The sequence below is a fragment of the Vanessa tameamea genome, chromosome 2, assembly GCF_037043105.1.
Source record: "Vanessa tameamea isolate UH-Manoa-2023 chromosome 2, ilVanTame1 primary haplotype, whole genome shotgun sequence".
NCBI classification, from domain to species: Eukaryota; Metazoa; Arthropoda; class Insecta; order Lepidoptera; family Nymphalidae; genus Vanessa; species Vanessa tameamea.
Genome location: NC_087310.1, coordinates 10,749,524 through 10,776,950, shown reverse-complemented (window position 1 = coordinate 10,776,950; position 27,427 = coordinate 10,749,524). Strand labels below are relative to the sequence as shown.

The following is a 27,427-nucleotide window of genomic DNA, read 5'->3' as shown; positions in this document are numbered from 1 at the left end:
CGCGGAATGAATATGAGAAACAAATTTACCATTATAATAACCAAATAATTTTAACCTAGATTTGAACTTACGATCTTTGTAACTCGTTAACATATAAAACATTACAAAGCAGATTTTAATTAAACACGCTCTAATTTAACTTCCAAAGGAAATGAACTTCCGAAAGTTACAAATTAGTTGTTTGGCGGCTGGGCCACCTTTAGTTAGATTTTACTTATTCTATTTAGTAATACATATTTGTGCTACGAGTATATAAGATTGTTTCTGAAAATCATTTTTAAAATTGAAAATCTCATTCAAATACTGTGTGATCATCTACACTCATCTGAAATTCACAGGTTCTAATCTGGACCCTGGGGTAATTGGTGTATGTCTATAAATTACTTTTGGACATTCCGACAAATAGAATCATTGAAAAATCTTGCACAATAGCGTCCGAGCATTTTTTACAATCTTTGCAAAAATTCGACTCAAGATAGGAAAGTCGCGAATGACCACAATGATATGAGTGTTCATTGGCGCACATCAACGGCTTGACAGATGTGCTGAAAGGCTGATGCCTACATTGCTGTCTATGTCTAATAGATTAGCCAATCAGCGTTAAAATTTCCACTTGTCTTAAATGCTATCTTAAAAAAAAGGGCGGATGATTGTGAAAACCTTCCTTAGAATTCAATTATCTTATCCCGCGCAATGGTCATAGGATTATACGATTTGTCCGATTATCCTATGACAGGTGTAACTACGCCCTGAATACTTGTAAAATAAAATTTTAAGATGACGGCAAGTAAGTTGGATGAATGTATATTTGAATGTAGTATTTTGTGATTGTAGTTAACATGGACGCTGACTCAGACTCGGTGAATGCTACATATTGGGCAGAAAGTATTTCAGAGGCTCAAACACATAATAATCGAAACAAAATGGCTATCAAACCAACTTTGCAAACAGGAACAGAAAAGTCGCGACCGCCAGGTATGACATATTTGGCCTTTTATTATTATCAAACAGTTTATATACAAAAACCTATCATGATGTACTTAAATAAAGCACTCTATACACGTAAAATAGATTATTCTACTCACTTTCTACCGTACAATATTGTTTTTATATTATTCACTGAGTACTTTTTCTATGTGTTATTTATTATATTAGAAATTCTATTTGTTATTTCTTCTATAATATCATCAATCTTTAAATATACAGGTTCAAACCCACCGGAAATCGACTTTTATGATTCTGACCACAACAACTATGATTTATCTTCTATAGTTGATATAGTAACTGAAAAACTACCGAAAAGAAAACTACCCCTTCCACCCATATTTCCTACCCACATAGCTCCAGAGGTTCAATATGGAAATGAGGAAGCAGATTCAGAAAGCTCTCGTTCTCCCAAATTACTCAAGGTTACTACAACTGTGCCTAGTGATTCTACACTAAAACCACACATAACTCAGAAACCAGAAAAACCACTTGCTGTTTATTTTAAAGACGGCAATGCAATTACAACTACGAGTACAGAAGGGGTAACAATAACTGAAAGCATCACACACGCGGAATCATCCAACGATATAGCTAATTATCTTAAACAACAGGCAAAAATAAATATAATGAAATATTCAAAGCCAGAAATACAAGTTGAACAAGTTTCTCCATCTTCTGTGCCTTTACCACAATTTGATACTGCAAAAATGAAGCAACTCTTCGTACCAAAGCCAGACGTTCCTCCTGAAGTGCAAGAATATTACAGTCGGCCAGCCGTCAACAGAGATGTCAAATTCACCTCAGGTCATTCAAAACTTTTCGGTATTTCAATAGAAGACGCGGAAAATATGAAGTCTACTACTCAAAATTCACTTTATAACACAAGGGTGTCCCCAACTCTACCAACATGGCGGGACCGAGATGATTCCACAACAAAAAAATATCCTATAAATGGTAACTTCGATGGTAAGTTGAAACCTTTCAATACATTTAGACCAAGGGGCTTGAGGTTAAAGGTGAGCCGCTACTTATTTCCTAAACGTCGTAGATATGATAGTTATATTCACAGAATAAATTGTGTTAGCACTTTTCTTTATATGTATGATTTTTTTTTTTATAATTAAACAGTATTTAGGAATATAAAACTTATCATAAAACAATTTACTAACAAAAATTTTCAGAGAGCAAAAATGTAATTTATCAATATATAACAGGCATACTCAGTATTTCATGCTTACGCAATATAACGCTTAAATATAAGTAATATAATAATAAGTTTAATTATTATGCGATTAACGTATATTATTTTCAATAATAAATAATAAACTTACCAGAAAATATAGCTATTTAATACTAATATACATTTCCTTTCAATATTACAGTGCCTCAATGTCGTTCCACACGCCTGCCTCTATGCCGCGGAGTTCTGCCGTATGACTTAGCGGGAGCCCCGGCCACCGTTGGCATGGTGGACGTAACGACCTTGCTACCACAAATAGAATATCTCGTCAGCACTAACTGCAGCTTAAGAGTCAGGCACTTCGCTTGTTCGCTTCTCGAGCCAGAATGCAGTCCGCCACCATACTCCCCGAAACTGCCATGCTATAACTTTTGCAAAGGTATGTACTCTGATACTCATTCATGGAAATGAATTGTACTTGTTTGTAATAAAAATATATCAATGAGAGTGGTTGGAATTATCGTGATTACAATCTCTCTTTTTTTTTAAAGATATACGTGTCTTATTGTACTTTAAAAAGGCTAATAAAATTATCATGATATTTTTTAAGCGATCGTCGACAGCTGTGATGGTATGTTGCCAACGGATCTCCAGGCCATGTTCGCTTGCAATCAGTACTCTAGTAGCAACTGTGCAACTGCTCGCGCTCCTTGCTTCTCGCGTGAACTTGCATGTGGAGACGGTTCCTGTGTGCCAAGAGACTGGATCTGCGACGGAACCAGAGATTGTCCAGGCGGCGAAGATGAGATGCCTTGTTCAGCTTGCGAAAATAACGAATATCGGTAATTATAAAACAAATGTGAAGTACGTTTGTTTTAATTCTAACAAAAATATTTAGTTTTTATCGATCAGTTGTATCACACCCATTTATATTATTTGCGTAATTTTAGGGGGCTATCTTCATTAAGTAGGAACCTCTTCAAATCGATGAATCAAAAGATATAGTTTTGTAACTTTTAAACATAAATATACTGTAAATTAAAAGTCCTTAATTTTTTGTAGACTTACAGTTTTGTTCAAAAATGCTACTTTATTGCGATATACTTAGATAAGATATAACTTCATACGATATATGCTGGTTGCTCAGAATGTAGTTCATAGCCAGACATTAAATTAATTTTAAACCCTGTTAAGTGTAAAACACTTGAAAAAACTTATTCAAAATCATCGCTTTCCAACCACTGGACTAATTCAATTTAATCGACAAACTTACAGTAAAATAATTTTAATAATTTTCAGCTGCAGCTCCGGCCTTTGCATCACAAAGCGATGGCTTTGCGATGGATACGCTGACTGTCCTAGTGGAGAAGATGAACAAGAAGACTTATGTCGAAGAAGACTTCGAGCTGAAGGCGGCTACGGAGAGGACGTGGGGGAGCCTGGAGAGGAATTAGCTGGTTCAGCTCCAGCACCATCAGTTCGCAAACCGAACAGGCTGCATGTTCCACAAAATAGAAACTATGCTGCACTTCGTAATGGTATGCCATGAATAGACTAATATAATTTTATACTTCAGAAAAATCAGTTGTAGCTTCCAATAGCTGCCTACCTTGTTGGACGTAAATTGTTTTCTTTTTTGTTTTAATTAAAATAAATTCAAAAAATAATGTCTAACGTCCACTACATTGTCGAAATATTTCGTTAATTTTATGGAATTCAAAAATAGAATGATAAAAATACAAAAAATCTTGTTACATTTATAATATTCTAAGATAACATTACGTACTTATTTGTTAGCAGGAGATACTGACAGCAGTCAGGAATTACTCATGACTAGCGACAGCAACAATGCTTTAAGGCGTAACTTCACACGGCGGCCTTCTTTGTCACGCTTAAGCCCATATAAACGTCCTAAACCACTTGAATTCAAACATGATTCAGAAGAAAATAACGAGAATGCAAGTGCAGCACCAATAATACATCAACATCAAAACAGAACTAGAAAACCTAATTCTAAAAATGTAAATATAAATGAAGACAATTTAGATGATTCACCAGAAAATGTTAACTTGGAAGATCTCGGATTATTCGGTGATGTTGAGAAAGAGAAAAAAGAAGAACAGACGGAGAGAAAGGGACAAAAAAAACAACCATTCAGGCCAATGAATCGAGCGACTGACTTAGTGGAATCAACTAAGTTAGACAAAACTATAAATACACTAGAAAAAGTTATCGATGGAGCTGGCATGTTGAGGGTACGATTTATTTCATATTTATTTTTAAATACAAAAGTTAGATACAATATGGTAATATTTTTGCATAATGTAGAAATATAAATCAGACCTAGAGTTTGATATTATTATGGTAGTTTTATGTGTGTATGTGTAAATTGAGCCGAGATGGAGGTGGTTAGAACGCGTGCATCTTAACCGATGATTTCGAGTTCAAACCCAGCAAGCACCACAGAATTTTCATGTGCTTAATTTGTGTTTATAATTCATCTCGTGCTCGGCGGTGAACGAAAATATCGTGAGAAAACCTGCATGTGTCTTATTTCAACGAAATTCTGTCACACGTGTATTCCACCAAGCCGCATTGGAGCGGCGTGGTGGAATATGCTCCATACCCTCTCCTCAAAGGGAGAGGAAGCCTAAGCCCAGCCGTGGGAAATTTACAGACTGTTAATGTAATGTAAAACGTGTAAATTAAACAAGAACATAATAAGCTATATTAATTCCAGAAAGCGGCTCGTGACAACCGCGAAGAAACTGTAGACTCTCCAGAGAGCACCCACACCGCGGACGCGACCGACGGCGCGGCGGGCGCCCACAACAGCGCCCACAACAGCGCCCACGCGTCGCCGTGCCCCAGCGGCGAGCTGCGCTGCGTGGATGGGCGCTGTATCACCTTCGCTCAGCTCTGCGATGGCACCATCGACTGTTCCGACCACGCCGACGAAGACAACTGCTACACGTGATTATATTAAAGCAAACGTATATAGGGTAACTAAGAACACTATTTAATTCCAGACCCAAACATGAACTTTAAAGGAACTTAGACTTTTAAAATATTTCTGGCTCTGTAGTGAAGTCGTGCTCATAAGAAATAGCATTATGTAATAAAATTTATTATAATCATAATATTTACTTTGTATCGGTCATTGAATCTACAAAATAAAGAATATAATCACCAATTCAAAAATAGCGAATTCTTTTAAAAATTATATTAATTATAAGTTATTGATAAGAAAGCATATGTTTATAATGATTTCGATGATTCACCAACAGAACTATAATCAATCTTAGATTATTTCAAGACCGTCTAGTAAACTTTAAAGAACTATATGGAAATTTATTTTAATTATTTGTGTTATTTATATCTTCGCAATACACTATGAAACTTGATCACGACACAACGAATAAACAAAGCAGGAAGACCAAGTAAATTTACCGCATTCATCATGTGTACCAATATGGAAATAACTAATTAATTTTCGCAGGTCGTAGTAGTCGTAATTTAAATAACGTCACTAGTACTTTTCTTAGTCGAAATCGTTTAAGGCGTGGATATACGTGATATGATTTGATTTTACTTACATAAATTCCTTTTTTCTCGGTAACGTTTGCCAGAAATACTTTAAAAAATGTATATGTTAAACTGCATCATAAATTACATCTTTCTCACACAAAAATATTAAAAACAATTTTAAGTAATAGATATAATATGTACAATTGTACATATGCAAAGTTAAATTGCATTTTTCCCAAACTATCAATATATATGTATATTTGCAAGTTCATTAATGTAATTACAAATACATATCTAATAATTAAAATCGCGGCAAATTAAAAGACAACATTCTTCTCCATTTTTTTGTTTACTGTAGTTTTTTATAATTTTAAGTAAATTTCGAAGTTAATGATATTTTAATTTAATCTTTTATTAAGAAAATGTAAGTAATTTTATTATGTAAAGTAGCTGTTTTATTCTCAAACTTTTTTTTAAAATTAATACGAATATTATTAGATATGCTTATGTTTCTTAATATATAATTTTATACTTTACACGTATTCAAAAATATGTAACTTTTTATTTGCAATAAGTTAATACAATAAGTCCAATTTAATTGACAAATTTAAAAATATTATTTACTTATAAATTACATACATAAGTTTCATTCACTAAAATGTATATATATATTGCAAAAAAAGGCTTACACTTTACGTTTTTTAATACTTTTTCGTTTACTTTTTTGTTGTTTTTTAATGTTTAGCGTGTAATTTATTTTAAGTCTTTGCATGGTGCTTGAGAATAGGTGCTATTATTATTAAATTTTATTCAATTATTTTGAGATAATATTGAAAACAAATTATCATTTTCAAATCGCTTCTAAAATGTATGTAGTAATATTAGAAATATTGTTATATTATAATTATAAGCTGTGATAAAGCAATGCATATTATTGGTAGAATAAGTCTCTTCAATAAATTAAGAATGGAATCTCCTTTTGATATAAATTAATATTAAGGTAAATTACTTTTAAATATTTTTCATTGATATGATATTTATAAGAAATTTATAAAAGGTTGCATTCAAAAGGTTTGAAAACTTTTCGGAAAAGCCCTAATATTTAACTGTTTTTCTAAATTAAGTATTATTAAATCTTAGGAGCTCGATCAATACATCGTTAAATTGATTTCATTATATTTGTACCTCCCTGTCAAATAGTTTAAGATTAATGATTAGATATTCTTTGTAAATATTATTAGCACTACTTATTTATTGCTTGTAGATTGGTTAGAGAAAATCTTTGATTACTTCTGTATAAGGAATTGTACTTAAAATAATTCATATCTTCCCAATTGTCGTTAATTCCTAACTTCTGGTAAAATATATAATCCTAGCAATCTCAACGGGCAGTAGGGACAACCCAGTGAAATATTAATATATAATAACTCTAAACAATTTAGCCTCAAATATAGCTTTGTCATATCATATCACACTTTGACATGATATTACAGAGCTGTATTGGTAACCGATTGTTTTTCGAGTCTTGTTATTAAAATTATCGTAACCTCTAAAAAATATTTTTTTCTTTACATTATTTTGTTTCGTAATAAAACGAACCAGAGTAATTTTGCGTCATAAATTTAAGCAGAAAATCCAAAGTAACGTCATAATACCATAATCTTAATGCCGTAATTATAATATATTATTAAATACTTATGTGCGTCCAAGAAGTAAATCACTTTGTGCTTAATAATAGCGATTGAAATTATTTTATCTTGTAAATAGCAATAGGAAGTGTTTATTTGTAATATTGCACTAAGATTTTTTTTTGTAATTTTGATACTTTAATAAATATACTGCCATGTTTTCTTTTTTTTTATTTAATACATGTTTCCGCGTTTAGTTGCCTATATCCTTTTTTGTTCCCCTGACAACATGTATGCAGAATTAATGATGCTCAGTTGGGTAGTTAGGACGAGAAAGCTTAACAACAAGTAAACAAATCTACTTTCATAACTATAATATTGGGTATTTATAATGCTGGTGTAAATAAATATTTAATATATATATGTTTTAATTTAACACAGAATGATATGAGCCTTTGATATTAAATGATCGCCGTTGACCATTGGCACTGCGAGAAGTAGTAATCGCTCTCTGAGATATAGAGCACAGTGTACCTGTTATAAGGTACGGTGGTTCATATACCCTTCAAACTATAAGTATTTAATGATTGAATAATTAATAAGTGCACTGTTCAATCTTATTTTCAAGTATGGATACAGACAAATACAAAAAAATATATATGTATATATATGTACGTAAATTTAAGGAAAACTAAATAACTTATCGGACATTTAATAAATAAATAATAGAGTTTGAATACACAAATAACATTTACTCTTACTGTACATTCGATTATGTGTTTTATTATTTATTGTTATCCGAAGTTGGGAAAACATGTGCCTGTGAGGTTATTGAAAAAGGTAAAACGTGACCTTAACGCAATGAGATGTCAATCTGCATCCATAAATTGTTATAATTTTTGTATAATGTGTCATTCCTATATCGAGTGTCAAATCAGCCTCAGGTCTATAATGTTACCGAGTGAAAGCAAAAAGTAGATGTTACCGTGTCTCCCCTTAAAATATTAAGAAAATTGTATTAAAAACTTTCATTAAATTGCACTCATTGTTATAATATGTTAAGTTGTGATGATGATGATTCCAAAAAAACTGTACGACTCACTTTGGATACTAAAAAAACATAAATTTATAATTCTTGGTGTAATCTCAAAGGATGAGAAGAACAGCGCAAAATATTACAGTGTGTGCAAACATAGGTGTGTACTCTTTACCCCCTCTCACATAAACCGATGGGACGGCAATACGACAAGACTAATGAGAACTCGACCACAGGGCTCACGGGTGACTTACTAATTCAAATATAACTCAAGGCACGAACACACATGTCAATGGAGAAATTGTAGCTTTAAAAAAAATGTTTCAACCCGGACCCACGGTCTGCAACCGTATAAGCTAGCCACTAGTCCAGCGAATTAGTAGTCTATTATATATTAAAATTTAACGGGAGCAATTTTTTTTTTATGTAATAGGTAGGCGGACAAGCAAACGGTCCACCTGAGCGGTCACCACCGCCCATAGACATTGACGCTGTAAGAAATAATAACTAGTCCCTACATTACACCAATGCGCCACCAACCTTAGGAGCTAAGATGTTATGTCCCTTGTGCCTGTAGCTACACAGGTTCATTCACCCTTCAAACCGGAACACAACAATACTAAGTATTGCTGTTTGGCGGTGGAATATCTTATGGGTGTTTGAGCTTGCACAAAGCTGTGCCACCAAGAAAAATCTTCTTAAAATAGAAATAAACTCAACATAGTATGCATGTACTAAAACAAGTATATTAGATACATATATATGTCCATTTATTGCAAATAGGTAGGTACTTATAACCGCTTGCAAAGCAAAGCTCTAATGGCTATTTCAAAATATATTTCGAAACGGTATCTTATTCATCTCATGATTCATGCTTTTGGTAAACTAAATATAATTAAGGTTTAATAAATAAACACTTCCTCAATATTCTTAAGCATTAAAGCATGTCGTTTACGGTCTGTGATCTGCATTAGAAACGGTGATTCATGGTTCGTATTTATTCGATTTGTCGAATTTCATTCTAAAGTATCGACCAGATATGCGAAAGTCCTCTTTTAGATTCAATTATATGGCTTATTTTTCCATAAAGATTTAAACACCTACGGCCTTACGCGGCCAGAGTAGAATGTTTTATAGATATAGATTTTTTCATTCACAGAAACGAGTGATTACCTCATCGGTATCGCCGCTTTGCGAAAACTAAACTCGCTTCGATTACACGTTGATCTCCTTGTTTTTGTTGTTTTGACAAATCGTACTTCGTTTTGAGGTCGAACCGTTTCCTCTTAGATACAGGTATTTGTAGAATGATTCATAATATTTACAGCTATTCAAATATCAGCTATCGTGCTCATTAATAATTTTTTTTTGTTATTTTCATTACAATTATGTATACGTGCTGTTCGTTTGTCTGTGTATTGCGTAAATTTCAATTCTTAGATATATTTAAATGTAAAAGGAGATACGTAAATTCAATTCTATTTCTTGGTAGTTTAAATTAGACATATCTAATCAAGAAAAACTGTATTCGGGATCATACTAATAAAAGTAACTTTGTCAAATAGTGCAACTTTTCATTTGAATATATAGGTATATTACGTTTTATAGAACCAATAACTTGTAAATCGGAACCTTAATAAGGTGGCGGGTGTCATCGACCGTTGGTTGGTAGAAAGCGGTGAGTCAGAGGCCGTCTTGGCTCCAGGCTACCTTGACGGCACCGCCGATTGCACCTCGCTGCCTCACCGCCTGTAGCTACTAGTGTTTCTCAGCCTTATATAGACACGGGATTGCCCACAAGCATTATTTTAATATTCACTTAAAGACGCGAATCGGATGAAAAATCGTATTAAAATGTTTCTTGTTAAACACTATTACCTTGAAGTTTATACAAATTACAATATTTTGATAAAAATTTAGCATGGATATGACTCACTAGAATAATATTATTATTAAGATGATAAAGCTCTTTATAACTTGTAAATAGTGCCCAATGCTGATAGTATTCAAATATGCCTACAAAACATTAATTAACTAAACTAAATTATTTTAATTGTCTATACAAATCAAATCCATAAGCATAGCTAGCCATCATAGGTCTTACGGAATATGTTTAATATCTGCTACTATCTGCGTATCCAGACATAATGGTTAATTCTGGAGAGGACCAGGAAAGCTAAAATAACTAAAAGTTATAACCAGTTTACCTTTCTCGGGTCAAAAGTATATCCAAATAATTATGATTCATTTGGATTTAATAATTATAACAAAAAAAAAATTTGGGTAAAAAAAAATAAAGATATAAAATAAATAAATAAACAAAGAGCCGAGATGGCCCAGTGGTTAGAACAAGTGCATCTTAACCGATGATTTCGGGTTCAAACCCAGACAAGCACCACTGAACTTTCATGTGCTTAATTTGTGTTTATAATTCATGTTGTGCTCGGCGGGAAAACATCGTGATGAAACCTGCATGTGTCTAATTTCAACGAAATTCTGCCACATGTGTATTCCACCAACCCGCACTGGAGCAGCGTGGTGGACTATGCTCCATACCTTCTCCTCGAAGGGAGAGGAGGCCTTAGCCCAGCAGTGGGAAATTTATAGGCTGTTAATGTAAATGTAATGTAACAAAAATTTATTTGGGTAAGAAAAAATATTTAGCCGGTGTGGCCTTATGTGGTCACATGTCCATGCTGATATGTTATTATTTCAGTGTTCACATTTAAAAAAAAATACTTCTATCAGTTATAGAAAGACGTATATCTATTATCTAATCTCATCAAAGTATCCCTTCGATGTTATTAAATGGTATAATTATGTCGTAAAGTAATCGATGATAAAATTATTATACCTATTTTAGTAATTGAGTTTATTATTGTTATAAAGTTAATACTATCTACCTATTCTAGAAATAAATAGGAGATAATAGTCTTGTAGGATGAAATAGAAATCGTAATAAATAAAGAGTTTCCCTCCGTTCCCTGTTTATGTCGTCAACTTGTCTATGGGTATCATCTGTGTCTGGCCACAGCCATGTAAGGCTGCACCTACAGCATCTCTGCAGACAGGTTACAAGGGTATAATCGAACGAAAGTAAATAAACATTACATTCTCGAGGTAAACAAACCTCAGGACAGGTTTCTTGCATCGTTAGACCGACTAGACATATTTATAGCTAATACTTTCTAAATACGAGTATCTGCTGACATGTTTAACTAAACTGGATGCGGCACTAAGTTTATATTAGGTACAAAACGCTAATAAAATTATTTAAAGTTACAAAATCGTATATTTCAATTCCACGTTATATTTAAGATTAGGTAAATTCATTAAAATATCTGAGATCCATTTCCGTTCGATTGCTTTGATAAGAGAACCCCGGTTTGTTATAAAAGCTTCCTTCCTTCAAAAAACATTGTCGCTTACGTTCCTTTGGACACTTTTTAATATAAAATATCTGTAAACTTGTTAAGGAGCAAATATAGTATTAAAAACTAAATCCGGTGTATCACAACTAATTAGTGAAATGCGTATATACCAGATTCATTACCGTCTTTACCATAGGGCACATGGGGCACGTGCCCAGTGCCCCCATCCTGAGAGTGCCCCGAAGAACCAACAATTTACGAAATTAAACCAAAAAATATCTAGCAAAATGGCCCCAAATTCATGGGTGCCCAAGGGCCCCAGCATAACTTGAGACGGCTCTGACCAGATTTATTTTCATATCTCAAAATATTTTACCGGAACCTTATAGAATTCAACCATTACATTACCTTCCTGATGTCAATGAATTTAAAAATAAACAAACAGGAAATCAACAAAAAACATATGTATAATTATGTTTCATATTTAATTTTACGTAACGGCTTGTGTCGACGTTAAAATTTTCATTAAAAATGTTAGCTACTTTTAGTAAGTTTGTAATTTATATACCTATATTGGGTAGTTATTATTATATAATCCTAAAATTATTATGTAGTGCATACGTACTGCGTTTCAACGATCAATTATAATTATTATGTATGCGCATATAAATACTTTATGGAACATTAAATTTTCTAGCTTTACTGTAAGCCTCTCACCGTCGTCAGTATGATTAGGTAGGTACATGTAGTTTTTCTGATAAATGAACGAGCTATAGATATCAAGTTGTGATTTTTAATAGTATACTTCCCATTTCTTTCTTAAAAATACAAAAAACATAATTTTATAAATTGCGTTATTTCCGCAAAATGTTTTTATATAATATTTATTATTTACCTCCCAACCTACCTAATATAAAATATTGCGGTCTGTATAAATTTAAATTAAGGTCTTCCAACTAATTACTTTTAAATGTATTATTTTTTATATAAATCTTTAAGTTCACATAATTAGATATCAACATTTGTCTTGTATTTGTAAAATACGTATCACATTATTTATGATATCAAAACATTATCCATTATATTCCGTTTAATACGTTTATCTGGCTTTATTTACCAGTTACAATAACGACGTTATGGTGTGAGGGAATGCGTACTACTTATGGCGTTACTGAACTGAGTACGCTGGTTGGTGATTCATTTCTCGGAATTGACCTTGCTATGAGTCATTCGCTGTAAGGCAGAGTCGGGGATACCGCGCCTGTCTGCCGGCTGCTTTCTAGACGCTCTCCGTTCACTGTGAACGCTTTTATGTACAAAGTAATTTTGCGTAAAATTCTATATCAATTAAGTTTTATAAAATGTGTTTCCTAAAAAAACGTAGGAAAATTAAATAGATGATATATCGTGCAATCGGATATTTGTAAATATTTTTGTGAGTTTCCAAAGTTGGATATCATGATAACAACCATGACGTCATTGATATTGTTCAAGGTAAGATTATTTGTAATATATATTATTGTATTAACTAATTAAATTATTTAGCAAATGTAGCCTCTCAATGTAGATGACTAATTAATAAAAAAAAATAATCAGTTTCTTATTTGACCTAACTGGATACTTGACGTTTGACGTTTACATTTCCACTATACAAATAAATGTAATATATAATCACTCTATCTCTTTTTAACGCAATGTAAGCGTCGTTAATGTGAAAGAGATGGCGAAACTGAACTAGAATTTAAAACATTCAAGCTATTCAATGCTATGTGCTGTAGGTTAGAAAGAAATAAAAGACAAAAAGTTGATGATCTCTGTATAGGTAAATGGTAAATCATCTATTTATATGATTGTTATTGTGCAAAATTTTTGATATATGGTTATACTTAAATGAAAAGTAAGCGATATTTACTAAAATAGTCAAGTAGTGATGTGATTTATGTGACAAACGGTATAAAGTATTTCGATCATCTGTTGCGTTCAGTGTGACACTTGTTGAACAAGTTTTAACTTTTCAGACGAACTCTTTTTTGGTGAGAATGAATAGAGAGGATAATGTAAACTGGTTTCATGGGAAAATATCTCGGGATACTGCAGAGAAGCTTTTGAAAGAAGGTGAGTTTTTAGTAATTGACAAAGCTCGCATTGCTTGCGATTGTATTGATCATCTTGTTTTACTTTTCAGAGGGCGAAGATGGTGTTTTCTTAGTGCGTGAGAGTAATTCCTCGCCCGGAGATTTCGTGCTTTCAGTTTTACATCAGGTAAATATTTGTTAACAAAGTGACGGTAAAATTTCATATAAATTACACAATAAAAAAACATAAATGTTTGTAACCTTTGTTATAACTTTTTTTAAACTACTCGATTTAGCAAAGGTAGCAGAAAACAGCATATTACATATTTTCAGGGTGTGCCAGTAGTCTATTTATTACTATTACATTATATTTCTATCTTTCTGCTAGCCATTTAATGTAAAATATTACATATTTCAATACAAAAACAGTGAAATGTATTAAACATATTTGTAACCACAGTCTCGGTTTGGTTCGGCTTGCCTTTACAGCAGGTTCCTGTAGGTTCTTTAAAGTAAAATAAGCCATTTTACTTTATAAATGTAATTATAAAAGTTTAGTTGCTTTTAAAATATTAATTTAATTTTGAATTCATATTCAACAGTCTGTCTTTATATATAAATATATATGTATTGCAGGGAGAAGTAGTACACTATCAAATCAGAAGACATGGCGAAGATGCATTTTTTTCCATTGAAGAACATACGACTGTACATGGCTTGGATACGCTTATACAGCATTATCGTGGCGACTCCAACGGACTTGTCACAAGGCTATCTATTGTGTGCAAAGGGCAGCCACCACCACATGAATCTCGAACTCAGGGTACCACTAATCTCTTACACAGGTAATATTAAAATAATTTCATATTTTATGTTGTAGAAAGAATTAATCTATATACTTACTTATGGGAAGAATTGAGTACATCTATTCTGATGATATTAATACAAAAGTAACTCAGTCTATTATGCTTAACAATTTCACCAATATGGATTAAATATGTTGCGAAGCAAGCTTGAACCCCAAGGAGGCACACAGGCTATTTTTTTTTTACTCTTCAAGTAGTAAAATTATAGATAAGTAGCGGTACGTCAGTTCTTGAAGAATTTTAGTTACAAAGTCAATTCCACACTTGCAATGCAAAAGATATAAAATATAGTGCTACTAGCAAACATTTATAGAATAATGCTAGTTCTTTATAAAATTAATGATGATAGGCTAATAATAAATATAATTATTTATTATCGAATCTTCTCTAATAACAAATGAGAACTTTTCCATTAAAATTTCCCTTAGCCAATGTTGTCCGCTAACACAATTATAAATCAATTTATGAGTCACTTAAAAAAGTTTGTTTATCAACAACATTTATGTCAGTATGTACATATATTGTATATTAAATAGTCTTCAGTGTATGATATAAACAAGCATGAAATTGTTTAGTGTGATTGTCAATAACAATAACAGTTGAAGGAGGAAGTCCTATTAAGAAGTGAGCTTCATAAATTGCCCTTAATTTTTCTTGTTGTTTTATTGTTCCAATGCATAGAGATATACACTGTTTTAGTATACACTGTTTTATCCTTTATTACTCAAAGTGTAAACTTTTTAGTTATTATCAAGAATGGTCTATTAAAATTTAAAAAGTACAATTAAATTTAGGAAGCAACTTTAAATTTTTTTTTTTTACTATAGCAAAATTTTCCTTTTTAACAGATATATCTTCGGCGTGTCCCATTTTATTTATTTATATATTTAATGTGATGGTACAATCATAATTTAAACTGTGATTGGACGGTGAAGCCATAGAATGTAAAAATGTCTAAAGTATTTTTGTGTGGCACTCCCAGTACTCTAACCACAGTCAGTTATTCAGACCCTCTTGAGCCTTAAAAGAAAATGAATTGTATGGTATTGGACATGCAAAGTTTGAAATGAGCATTTTTATTGATAACCTTTGACCTGGTTTATCAAAATCTATGACATGAAATACTTTTAAAACTCCTGAAAATTCCCTTAGATTGTTTTCTTCTATCTATGAACTTTAAGGCTGCTGGCCTTCTCGTCTTTCATCTCGTCAAACTTCCTCCTAGCATAGGAAAATATTCTCAAAAATTAACGTGTCATAAAATTTGGCCTCAGAATGGCGATAAGGAAAATCAAATTGAAATTGTAAAGTCAATAGCCTTGTAGTTTTACTCTTATTGCGTTAGGTGATGTACTGTAAACAGTGACAAGTTTATTGATAATTTCCTGCTCTGGAGCGAATATGTCCATACAATAAATATTGAGAAGGACACTGACCATCTGACTGATAAGGCCATTGTACTGAATAAATTATGTTTATAAAAAAGTAAGGACTAAAATTATTGTCTCGGTCAATAAGTTTTATTTTCTTATACTTTATTCGCAATCATGAATAGAAAACAGCACTGTAACATTTATATAAAACTAAAACCAACATCTAGAATATTTAGTTTTTCTTTTATAAGTACCTATTCAGAAAATATGGATATAAAAGCTAAGTATAAAGTTAAAATGGTATATATATATTTAAATCATCAATCAATCAGTATATAAATATTTAAATCATATAATAAAATCAATTCAGATTTGCACTGATAGTGCTATAAATTAAATGAAGTTACACAATAATTAAAAATTGTGGTAGTGGGACAACTGTTAACGTTCGTAATTCGTTCGGGTACACGCAAGTCATATTGTGGTCATTCAAACATTGTTGTTGGAATTATTTATTAGGACTCATTTGAATTTGGAAAGACTAGTGTTACCATTAAAAAAATTACCAGGTGATACTCCACTTGACTATCTATAACAACAATATCGAACAATAAGTCCGATGACGACTTAAAATGAGCATTGTTTTATAATTTGGTTTAAATAAATCATAATAGTTATAAAGTATTCCTAATATAAGTTATTCATATTGTATAGAATATACGACTGTATATTATTTGACAAACAGATGTTAATCTAAAGCGTAAACAAAATATCGTCACTGAGAAGTGTTAATGTAATTAGTGAATCATTAATGTAAATTATGATTCATCGTCAAACACAGATGTATCTCGAATTGTCGTTATGATAATATTATCATATGGACATTCTCAAGACATGAGTAATATTATTTAGGTATCTAACTTATATGTTATTCTGGCATTTTTTTACAGAGGACCATAGATTTGTCGCGCTTAAGATAACCGTGGGAAAATTATATGCAATGAACAATATAAATGTTAACATATTAAAAATAATATAGTACGAATTCAAACAAATAGGTATGCTCTAATAAGAACTTAAGTAGTAAAAATTATTTAATAAAAAGAGGCTAGACAGCAACATAAATATGTAATACATTATTGGATCTTAATTTAAACCACTAAATATTTTATGTAATATACTTAGACCATTGAGCTTGACCTAAATTTGCGTTTGATATCACGATGACAATAAAGGTTGTCAGTTACTGGTTAAATATTATACCAACAATATTAATAATGTATTATTATTTATAATCTACATTTATTTCACATTAATGTAGTGTTGATTTATTTTTGCTTCTATACAACATCGTTTATAAAAAGAAAAGTAAGGTAATTGACGTCTTAGTCTATTGCAATGTAACAGGAGACCTTAGTACAGGGCAACACCACACACAATTGAACATATTATTAAGGCTCATGAATAATGTTAACTGTAAAGATTATTATTATTAAATTTATTATTAATTTAAAGTTACAAATGTTTTTTTTTTTTTTTTATGAAAGTGAACAGTCAAAAACAGATTTGTCTTTGATATTTTCCAGAACGCGACAGCCCTAGTGGTTTGCAGTTTGCACCACCGCCGCGGTGTTTTGAAATTAATTTATAGTTACGTTATGCTGCATATTACTATGCTGTATAAGAATTATACATATTTATTTAAAATTACTATAATGTTAATTTATTAAGATCATTTTCGGTATCATGATGTATTATATTTATTTTCAGAGCAACAGAAGCAGGGGACTATAACATCGTCTCCCAGTTGCTGGCGTGCGGCTACCGCAGTCGCGACGCTAAGAACCAAGACGGACAAACGGCCGTACACATAGCTGCTAAAGCAGGCCGGGACAACATCTTAGCTAAGTTGATAGAGAGTGGCGCAACTGTTAACGTTCGAGATTCGTTTGGGTACACGCCTTTGCATGTAAGTTCAATTACGTAGAACAACAGTGTAGACTTTTGAAGTTACAGTTCAAGATGCGAGCCATTACTGATGAACTTGCTCGCTAAACCGCCAATTAAGTGTCAAGCCATTTGAAATAGACTTCTTCACACCCTGTATTTTCATCTCACTGACTCTTTAAAAAAAAATATTATTTATTATATTTTTATTATTTACTACTATATTTTTCTCCTTAACATTGGTCATATTATTTTATTATTACAGTACACTTGCCAAAACAACTTGCCCAGTACTACAGAACTGCTAATAACGAAAGGAAATGCAAACTATCAAATGAGACACGCGCCTACAGGCAAGGTTCCTCTTCATGATGCTGCACAGAGAGGACACATTGAATGCATAAGGGTACTTTGCTATTTTTTATAAAAAAATATGTTGCTCGTATATATATTATATAGTAGTTGTTGCCACGGGTCTTCTCTAAAAATTTTACTTAGCAATCTCTTGTATGCTCAACTAACATATATGTTTCAAATTTGATAAATAAACTATATGGTATAATATTTTTTGTAGGTATTGTTAAGATTAAAAGCTCCATCCCACCCCAGAACATTAGCTCACGACACACCCGCTCAATTGGCAAAACATTATGGTCATACTGAATGTTACCAGTTACTCAGTAAGTATTTATGAAATTTAATCCCTTAAATCGGATTTTATTTATTAAATTCAAAATTTTTGATCTACTCAATATCCAACTTATATTACAGAAAATTATAAGCCAGAAGAATCGAATACTACAAAAAGCCATTGGTATCATGGTACACTGAATCGTGATGAAGCAGTTAAAACACTAGAGGAGTACTGCAACCAACACAACTTGCAGGATAAAGTGACAGATGGTGTGTTCCTCGTGCGATACAGTGAGAGACACACCGGAGCTTACGTGCTGACGATGCTCAGTGAAAATACGCCATACAACTTCATAATTAGAAAAGAAGTAGTTATTAATTTATGAATCTATTCATTATTTTAATGTTTTTAAATGTACCACTTAATTATTAAATAATTGATTTAATTTCAGAATGAGTGGTTGTTTATAGATGATGGGCCATATTTAGAGTCATTAGAGAGATTAATAGAACATTACAGCACTGTGCCTGATGGTTTACCCACGAGACTAACTACCCCTGTGCCCCCCAAGCCTAAGCCTCCCTTGCCCGAGGTGAGATCACATTTATAAATATATTTTTTCATGACCAGAAGTAATACAAACGTTAGATTTCCATTTTCCATTCAATTTGATAATATAAATTATTATCTACTACAAAATTTAATAAATAAATATATATATATAACATTATCTAATCTATATTTATAATAAAACACTACTCAACTACTTATATATATATATTCATTAATTTCATTTCCATATACTGTTAATAATTTCACTGTTAGATCTTGACTTATGATGTCAATTCAAGTTCAAATTGTTTAAATACTTTTACTTCTTTGTCATATGTTAGTATATATGTATTTATATTAAGAATTTAAAGTCGTCTTTGACTTATCTTAAAAAGTTAGTTTTACTAGCAAGTGTGAATTTATATTTCAGTTCTCAACAATGCCAAGAACCAAAAAATCTTCCCCGAAACGAGCAATTTTGAACCAGTCTCTATCACTCGTAAAACATGATATTTTGAAAGATGAATCGGCAATCAACAATAATGCTTTTGAACTCCTCACAAGAAACTTGTCGTTCTCTTCTGATTTCAACAACGACAGTATAAATAACAACGACGACAGTCAAACCGATAATGACACATACAAAGTGCCAGTCAATAACAGTGCAGTCGTTTCTCTTGCTGAAAATTACAATGAAATATCGATAAACTCTGAAGGCCAGCTATCCACACTGCAAGGTAATTTTAGGATAAAAACGTGTAGTTTTAATATTTTAATAATTACAATACAATTTTTGTATTCGAGTCTCTCGTTACCTAAGTACGTACATATGTAACATGCTACACAAGTGATAAAACACGTTTTTCCTTTTATTCGTTGGTAATTCGAAGTGACCGCTAAATATGAGATGAGAAATGTCGGCGTTCCCAGAGTTCATCCCGTTCAGCGAGCTGACGCTGGGCGCCGTGCTGGGCGAGGGCGAGTTCGGCTCCGTGCTGCGCGCCGCGCACTGCGCGCCCGGCCGCGCGCCCGCGCCCGTCGCCGTCAAGACGCTGCACGTGCAGCACACCGACACCAACAAGAGGGAGTTCCTGTCCGAGGCCAAGCTCATGATGTCGCTGCGCCACCCCTGCATCGTGCGGATCATTGGCGTTTCGCTGGTGAGTACGTTACCCGATTCCTTCTGATTATTTACTGGATAAACGAACCTTCGATTTACGCATTTCACGCGATTCGCTAGTAGTTCAGCTATATTGTGCACTACTAACTTCTCGTTCATGATAAATGTGTCTGTATTTATACTACAACACTATTGTACTAAACTACTCATGTTATATATTCGAGATGTTCTTGAACATATTTCTAATTAAACTTTCTACAATGATCGTTAAAGACCCGTTGGTGTGACAGGGCCCGCCACTCGCGATGGTGCAGGAGCTGGTCCCGCTGGGCTCGTTGCTGGAGCACCTGCTGCGCTCGCCGGAGCGGCCGTCGCCGGGGTACGAGCTGCGCCTGTGGGCGTGGCAGGTGGCGTCCGGCATGTACTACCTCGAGCGGAACCGCTTCGTGCACCGCGACCTAGCCGCCAGGAATATCCTTCTGGCCAGCAGGTTGTTCATTACTCACTCATGTTACTGTTTCAATATGTTCCATACCAATATTATCCGTATTGCATCAGATTATATTAATCGTTGTTTACGTTTAAAACACAAATGTAAAAAAAATACATCTTACTCGACTAAATTTACAACTATATTTGAAAATAGACCAATTAAATGATGTCTAAAAGTCCGTTATAAAATTGAAAATATTAACTTTTCCAATTTTCCAACATTAGAATATGATTTAACGCCAATTCGAATAACGCGAATATTTAATAATATGGATTTAAAGAAAACAATTAACGTTTTTTATTTTAACTTTTATTCTCATCAGGTGTCAAGCAAAAATAAGCGACTTTGGTCTTTCTCGTGCCCTGTCAACCGACAGTTCATATTACAAAGCGAGCCATGGAGGTAAATGGCCTATCAAGTGGTATGCTCCCGAGTCATATAACTACGGGACCTTCAGTCACAAGAGCGACGTCTGGAGTTATGGCGTTACGTTATGGGAAATGTTCTCATACGGCCAGCAACCATATGGTGAAATGCGAGGAATTGAGGTTAGTTTTCATAAAACATTTTTTATTAAGTAGCAATAATAAATAGGTCCAAAACCATACTTACCGAACTTATAAAAAAAATATCGAACAAAGGAACATCTAACATATCTTTAAATGAACATTAAGCTTAATTACGAAGGTGTTTTCTATGATATCACAGCTCAGATTGAACTTACTACTCAGAAATTACTACACTAATTTATGAATATCTGGATAATCAAATAATTAATTCAAAAATATTATAGCTTGTCATTGTAATTGATATTTATATTTGTGTAAATTATAAAAACAAAAACTAAATTAACCATTAAATAAACTAATTATAAAATTTTATTTTCCAAAGGCAATACAAATAGTAGAGAGTGGTCAACGTCTAGAACGACCAGAGGACTGTCCTGATGAAATTTATCAAGTGATGCTCGACTGTTGGGCTTACAGCCCTGACCTCAGGCCTACTTTCAGCAAACTCGTTGATGTTTTCTCCCAGAATCCCGACTATGTTAATATTGGTCAGATTGTAGTTGATAATGAAGAATTAGCGTATAAAAATATATGAAGGTAATATTTTCATGATACATATAACATGACATTTGCAACATTATATATTATCTTTAAGAACTATCTATCGATTGCTAAGCAGAGATGATTTTGAAGCTGTTAAATACAATACAGAAAATTCTGTGATAATCAGTTGCATGAGCTAATTTGATTGTAACAATTTGTAAATAAATTTGACATGACTATTCAACAATTCCTAAAAAGATGAGTAAAGTCAATCTACTAATTTCGATAAATACTAATTAATTTGCAATGGTCGCCTATTTCGTCAACGGCTGACACTGACCAATGACCATTCAGATGAATCTCAAGTAACATGGTTCAGCATTTAATAAATTGGAAATAAAGCTATTATTTTTAACCAAACATGTGGCACACATGGTTATATTTCTAGGCATGCCAAAATTATATAGAGAGTGAGTACAACGGGCTAGGCATCTCTGTAGAGATAAATAATTTTTGATGTCATCATGTGTATAAACAGGTTTTTAACAATATTCAAATCATGACATGTGGGTCTTATTTACAAATATATTTTTAGTGGGGATTACTTGTTTTTAGATGTAGATAGTGCAACTACAAATTCCAGTTCATATAATAATGATTGGACTGTGTTTTTATTCTATGAATTATAATTTTATACAATAAATTACTTGTAAAATAATTAATATTTAAGAATACATTTTACAAATCCTATTGTATTTGGAATAATTATTACTTATGTACAAAATTTTCAGATTATTGTTGAAAAAAAAAATGCCATGATGTGCCTGATAAGAAGTAGATTTAAAATATCCCTCATAATGTTATTTTATGTACAAAGTTATATAAGGATTTTTTCAGTGATACAAGATTAGTGTTTTATACTAATAAGCTTATATATATATATATAGCATACTTTTGAAACTCGATTTACTCGAGTTAAAAAAAATCATTAATACGTATTTTTTAAAACAATTATGTTATATAAATCGAATAATATATTAAAAATGTATATTCATTGCAAATAATTATGCAATATATATATTTTATTGAATGATTTGTGTACAAAATTGTATGTTTTATACATGGATTCTACAACGAAATATTCGAAACTTTTTGTAATAAGCATAGTCATATAATTAATTACATTTATTTTCGTTCCTTTAGCTCTAAAATAGATCAAATGTAATATATTTTTAATATTCAAGGATAATTTCAATTTGATAACATTTTTACATTCCTTTTTACATTTCAAATGATTTAGATTAATAAGATTTTGTATTTAAAATGACAATGGATTTGTAAAGTATTTTTTTATCAATGATAATTTTGCTTAGATAACTTTTATTTTATTAACCTGCAATGGTGATTTTATATAATGCCATGAAAATGCCATAAAGTATTTTGATGCAATTATTGCCATGAGGTTGTGTTATATCATGTACAAAAAAATTATGTAGTTACCCATTTAATTTGATTAGTTTATAAAGAATTTATATTAAATTCTACTGTACGAGTCTGACTAAGCATATAATTTTATATTAATTTAAAATCATATCTAAGAAAAATGTGATAATGGTATTTATGAAGTAAATAAAATATTATATATTTTTGCTTCTTTTTTTATTTGTTTTATTTTTCCTACAGCTCAAATATAAAAGCGTCTTATACTATGTCAAATAATTTGTACAGTAAACCTAAATTAATATTAAACTAATTAATAAAATTAACATGGTGGATAGAAGTAACGCTATACAAATAAAAATATTCACACGAACGTTTTAGGAATATGTTTAATGATTAAAAAATATTAAAATCGTCTAAACCTTGAAGTCTTCGAATAGTATCTAATGTATATTATATTTGACAATACAGCAAAAGGCTTTGTATGAGTAGGGTTCATGCCGGAGAACTCTGCCATAATAATTACCTATATGGTTAATTACTAGTTAAATAAGACAAATAACTGAATAGTGATACACTGAACACACAACAGTGAATCTATTTATTATTAATTGCTTAATAGGATTTTTAGAATGTCATAATTACATGAATTACTACATTAATATAACAAATGAAAAAGGTCTGTTAGTTAAAAATAAAAAATCACAAACCAAAAAATTTCCATATGTAGTGAGGTTAATATCGCCTAAGGCGTCCATTACACGCTCTTAGTCTTACAGTCAGTCAATATTATCACAAGTGAATTACAACTTAAATGATTGTTGGAGTAACATTAGACACTCATTCCAATTGATCACATCATTATTTATTTTACAGAATAAACGTATTCAAATTTATATTGTAAGTTCTAACATGTTCTCGCAGTTCTGCCATGTTAAGTATAAAAAAAGAAAGATTAAGTATGTTAATCATTTTTTATATTAAAAATGTATCTGTAAGAATCTATTCTTTACCATTTTATTAACTCCATACTTAAGGACTGATGGTTGTTATGTCGTAAAAACCAAGAAATATAATTCACAACAATAAACTATTTCAAGCAAATATCAGTAATCAACAGCACCGACAGCAAAACCTTTCATTATGGAATCTTAATTAAAATTTGTCAATTCAATATCATCATAATGTAGTTCATTATAAATTCGACATTAGAAAATGATTCGATATTATAAATTTATTATAATTTCAAGTGCTTTTTGCCAACATAGTTCTTTTTATTAAATATATATTTTGTTGACTTTAAAACAAGGGATTATATATTTAAACGACATTCGTTGTAAGGAGGAGGGGGCGTTTCTGATCTATCTATACGTATTGCGTCAACCTGTAAACCAGCTATGTTAACTGCAGGAAAAGGTGGACTTCGATCCGGTAATGATAATTGTCTTCGATAAAGTGGTGGAGTTTCTAAATCAGGGTTCGTAACATTATTCCAAAGTAAGTTAGTTCTCATGTCCCCGTCAACTCTTTGCATCCTACGCTGTCGTCGTGTTTGGGGCCTCCTACAGAACACTGACTTGCAACTACAAAATTTTACTAACCAAATATAAGTAAAGACTATACCGATTGCCAGGCCTACTTCCAGGCCGATAACAAAGGCTTGAACAGCTGAAAAATCTCGGTCAAATTTTTCAAAAGTTGTCATCGGTTTCGTTTTATTTGTTTCAACTTCTGCTATAGAATTATTTTTATCGACAGTTACGTTCCAAACTGTATTAACATCGACGGATTCTTTTTCAACAGCCAAAGAAATCATCTTTTCAGACATTTTAGGGCCTTTTCTTGTACATTGCTTTTCGTATTTGATGTCGTGCGACGTAATCCACGTTTCAATCGCGATGAAATCTGGGTTGCATTGCCAATATTCATTTCTTAATTTTATTCTCTCTAGTTTTCTTAGTGGTCGTATCACGTTCAAATTTAAACTGACCATGTAGTTCTCGCTGAGATCTATCTGTTTCAAGTTAGGCAGTCTGTTAAACATTCGCACTGGTAAAAATTTAATACGGCAATTGTTGAGATTTAAAACCTAAAACAGAAGATATTTACTTTTATTGCAAGATATGACGATGCAATAAATAGAATATATTAAAAAAAATACTAAATATAAAATAATATCTGCAAATATACATACTTGCAACTTCGTGTGTATTATAAACGGTTCATTATTCAAATGTTCGAAAACGTTTGATGAAAAATCTAATATTTCTAGTTGTGGCGTGTCCCAAAACAAGTCCGAAGGTATAAACCTCAGTCTATTATTGCTAAGATCCAAGTTAGTTAACTTATCTAATCCAGAAAATGCATGTAAACCAATCCAAAATATAAGATTATACGACAAATCCAATATTTTAAGATTTGTATAACCAGCCGCCTGAAAAAAAGATTGAAATACGTAATTAAATATCACGAGAATTCTACTGTATTTAAGCAAACATTAATCAAATCGATTAGTCAATAACTCGATTTTTATTATAAATAATTAATTTTGTACAACTATTGGTCTATTTCGTTAAGTTCGTTGGTAATCTTATTGGGATTAAAACACAGATAATTAAACAATGGCAACGCTTGAAGACCTGAAGTACTTATAATGTACTTATGTTTTAATTAAAATATTTTATTTTAATAAAACTAAGAATTGTTTTCTAGTAATTTTAACCTACATAATATAAGAACATAAATATATCCTATTACTGCCATCCAAGTTAATATAAGGCTTACAATGAATACATGTGTTTTATATATTTGAAGTTGAAAACGATAGATAATGGCGTTTATCGCTTCGATACAGATATAATAGATCTTCAAGAATGTCAAATTTAATAACCAATCTTTACAAATATCAATGCTAAGGAATGTGTGCAATATTTAAATTTATATCAACTATTTTAAGAAAAGGTACTTTTTATTAATTAACAATAATCTACCACAATTTATGCAATATTGTAATGAACATACCTTAAAACAAAAGTTTTCCAGTTCACTTATAACATTCCGGCTTAAACTATAAACTTGCACCTCTTTGGGCACACCTACATCCACACTTACAATGTTTTGGTCCACACATGTAGCTCTGTTTAGACCAACGTCCATGTCACAGTCACATTGTTTCGGACAAAGGGTTCCAACACATGTGTTAATCGTGGTCAGTATTGCGAAACAAACTAAGACCAACATTGTTTATTAATACTAAACGGAAACATTGCATTCTGAATGAATACCTATCCCACAACACAAACTTCTGACGCATTTCTATAGAAATGGAGCAGTGTTGGTCTTACTGATAAAAGCGATAACAGTTTTATATACAGATAAGATAATATTTGTCTCTTATTATAAGGTAAATATGGGTAGTTAAATGAAAATCAAACCACTTTTTTAAAATGAGGTTTATTATTAGTATGTCATGATTCTTAAATTAATGGAGATCGAGGTAAAACTGTATACTATTTTAGGCACAAATATTCAATTAAAATAAACATTTTAAAATATATCATAAAATATATTAGTATAACATGATGGGTCAACTGCAATACTGGTGCACGTCCAAAATTTCGTCCGTTTAAACATTTATAGGAAGAGCGTTGAGACAGGTAATATACACAACTGTGTATGTTAGTAATCTCGATTTTAAACAGCAATTTCGTGTACAGTTCCAGGATTAATACGTTTGTCTTATTATTATAAATTTAGAGGGTAGTTAGTCAGGTGAACTGTCTCATATGGGTACGAATGTAGCAGTTGTTGACGCAATGCAGTAACCGGATTGTAGTGTGTAGCGCGTTAGAGTTAGAAAATGATAATATTTTTGGTGACTGAGTAGTTAGTGGCGGTAATAATATATACTTTTAGCGCTTTCGTTGAAATTTACCGTTAATACTGTAGTTACACCATGATTTAACGCATTTTAACGGCCACAAACAATATTATACAACAGACAGTTCTCCTTTCCTCTCCACTCTATAAAGTTAAGACCAGACGACAAGAAAAATAATCCAATATGAATAATTATGTGGACTTACACGGTAACCGTATTTAAGTTACAAGGTATTCGTCTACGATAAGTTGAATAAAATGCCAAG

The 27,427-nt window shown here is 31.9% G+C and overlaps 4 protein-coding genes across 11 annotated transcripts in view; 3 read left to right on the top strand and 1 right to left on the bottom strand.

The window, feature by feature from the left end:
• Positions 1–5,290, top strand: part of LOC113401956 (uncharacterized) — a 77,589-nt gene extending 72,299 nt beyond the window's left edge. For 2 of the 5 annotated variants that reach the window (XM_026642042.2, XM_026642038.2), the window contains exons 3-9: positions 835–975; positions 1,207–1,953; positions 2,370–2,606; positions 2,778–3,009; positions 3,467–3,705; positions 3,968–4,422; positions 4,908–5,290. In XM_026642042.2, coding sequence (XP_026497827.2) covers positions 835–975; positions 1,207–1,953; positions 2,370–2,606; positions 2,778–3,009; positions 3,467–3,705; positions 3,968–4,422; positions 4,908–5,144 — 2,288 coding nt within the window. In that variant the 3' untranslated portion in view covers positions 5,145–5,290. Of the gene's footprint in view, positions 1–834; positions 976–1,206; positions 1,954–2,369; positions 2,607–2,777; positions 3,010–3,466; positions 3,706–3,964; positions 4,423–4,907 lie in introns of all 5 variants that reach the window. The other 3 variants (XM_026642039.2, XM_026642036.2, XM_026642040.2) reach the window with 2 other exon arrangements.
• Positions 1–7,202, top strand: part of Lipt1 (Lipoyltransferase 1) — an 86,156-nt gene extending 78,954 nt beyond the window's left edge. The window contains exon 5 of the transcript XR_010309499.1: positions 7,191–7,202. The gene's annotated coding sequence lies outside the window, so the exon portion shown is untranslated. The remainder of the gene's footprint in view (positions 1–7,190) is intronic.
• A 5,767-nt stretch (positions 7,203–12,969) lies between these two features.
• LOC113401957 (tyrosine-protein kinase Shark) lies at positions 12,970–22,791 on the top strand. Of its 4 annotated transcripts, none has more exons than XM_026642043.2 (14): positions 12,970–13,224; positions 13,749–13,845; positions 13,916–13,992; positions 14,442–14,650; positions 17,815–18,013; positions 18,257–18,397; positions 18,566–18,671; positions 18,763–18,992; positions 19,077–19,217; positions 19,608–19,914; positions 20,108–20,337; positions 20,588–20,787; positions 21,113–21,338; positions 21,682–22,791. In XM_026642043.2, exons 1-14 carry the CDS (start codon positions 13,189–13,191, stop codon positions 21,892–21,894), a joined length of 2,412 nt encoding a protein of 803 aa, XP_026497828.2. In that variant the 5' UTR covers positions 12,970–13,188; the 3' UTR covers positions 21,895–22,791. The 4 variants fall into 4 exon arrangements, with proteins under 4 accessions (XP_026497828.2, XP_026497830.2, XP_026497829.2 ...); XM_026642045.2 differs by lacking the exon at positions 12,970–13,224 and adding an exon at positions 13,417–13,552; XM_026642044.2 differs by lacking the exon at positions 12,970–13,224 and adding an exon at positions 13,422–13,559.
• A 1,740-nt stretch (positions 22,792–24,531) lies between these two features.
• On the bottom strand, positions 24,532–26,617 carry LOC113401961 (leucine-rich repeat-containing protein 70). The gene is made up of 3 exons (XM_026642050.2): positions 26,304–26,617; positions 25,477–25,716; positions 24,532–25,371 (listed from the first exon to the last, which is right to left on the bottom strand). Exons 1-3 carry the CDS (start codon positions 26,520–26,522, stop codon positions 24,595–24,597), a joined length of 1,236 nt encoding a protein of 411 aa, XP_026497835.2. The 5' UTR covers positions 26,523–26,617; the 3' UTR covers positions 24,532–24,594.
• Between the last annotated feature and the right edge of the window lie 810 nt (positions 26,618–27,427).

Bases quoted from the DNA above. Each gene is read 5' to 3' on its own strand.
- LOC113401957 (XM_026642043.2), top strand. From the start codon at position 13,189: ATGATAACAACCATGACGTCATTGATATTGTTCAAG. The intron at 13,846-13,915 runs GTGAGTTTTTAG...TTTACTTTTCAG, and splicing joins AGAGAAGCTTTTGAAAGAAG to AGGGCGAAGATGGTGTTTTC. The intron at 18,672-18,762 runs GTAAGTATTTAT...CTTATATTACAG, and splicing joins TGAATGTTACCAGTTACTCA to AAAATTATAAGCCAGAAGAA.
- LOC113401961 (XM_026642050.2), bottom strand. From the start codon at position 26,522: ATGTTGGTCTTAGTTTGTTTCGCAATACTGACCACGATTAACACATGT. The intron at 25,717-26,303 runs GTATGTTCATTA...TCTTTTTTTCAG, and splicing joins TGGAAAACTTTTGTTTTAAG to GCGGCTGGTTATACAAATCT. The intron at 25,372-25,476 runs GTATGTATATTT...CTTCTGTTTTAG, and splicing joins TAATACACACGAAGTTGCAA to GTTTTAAATCTCAACAATTG.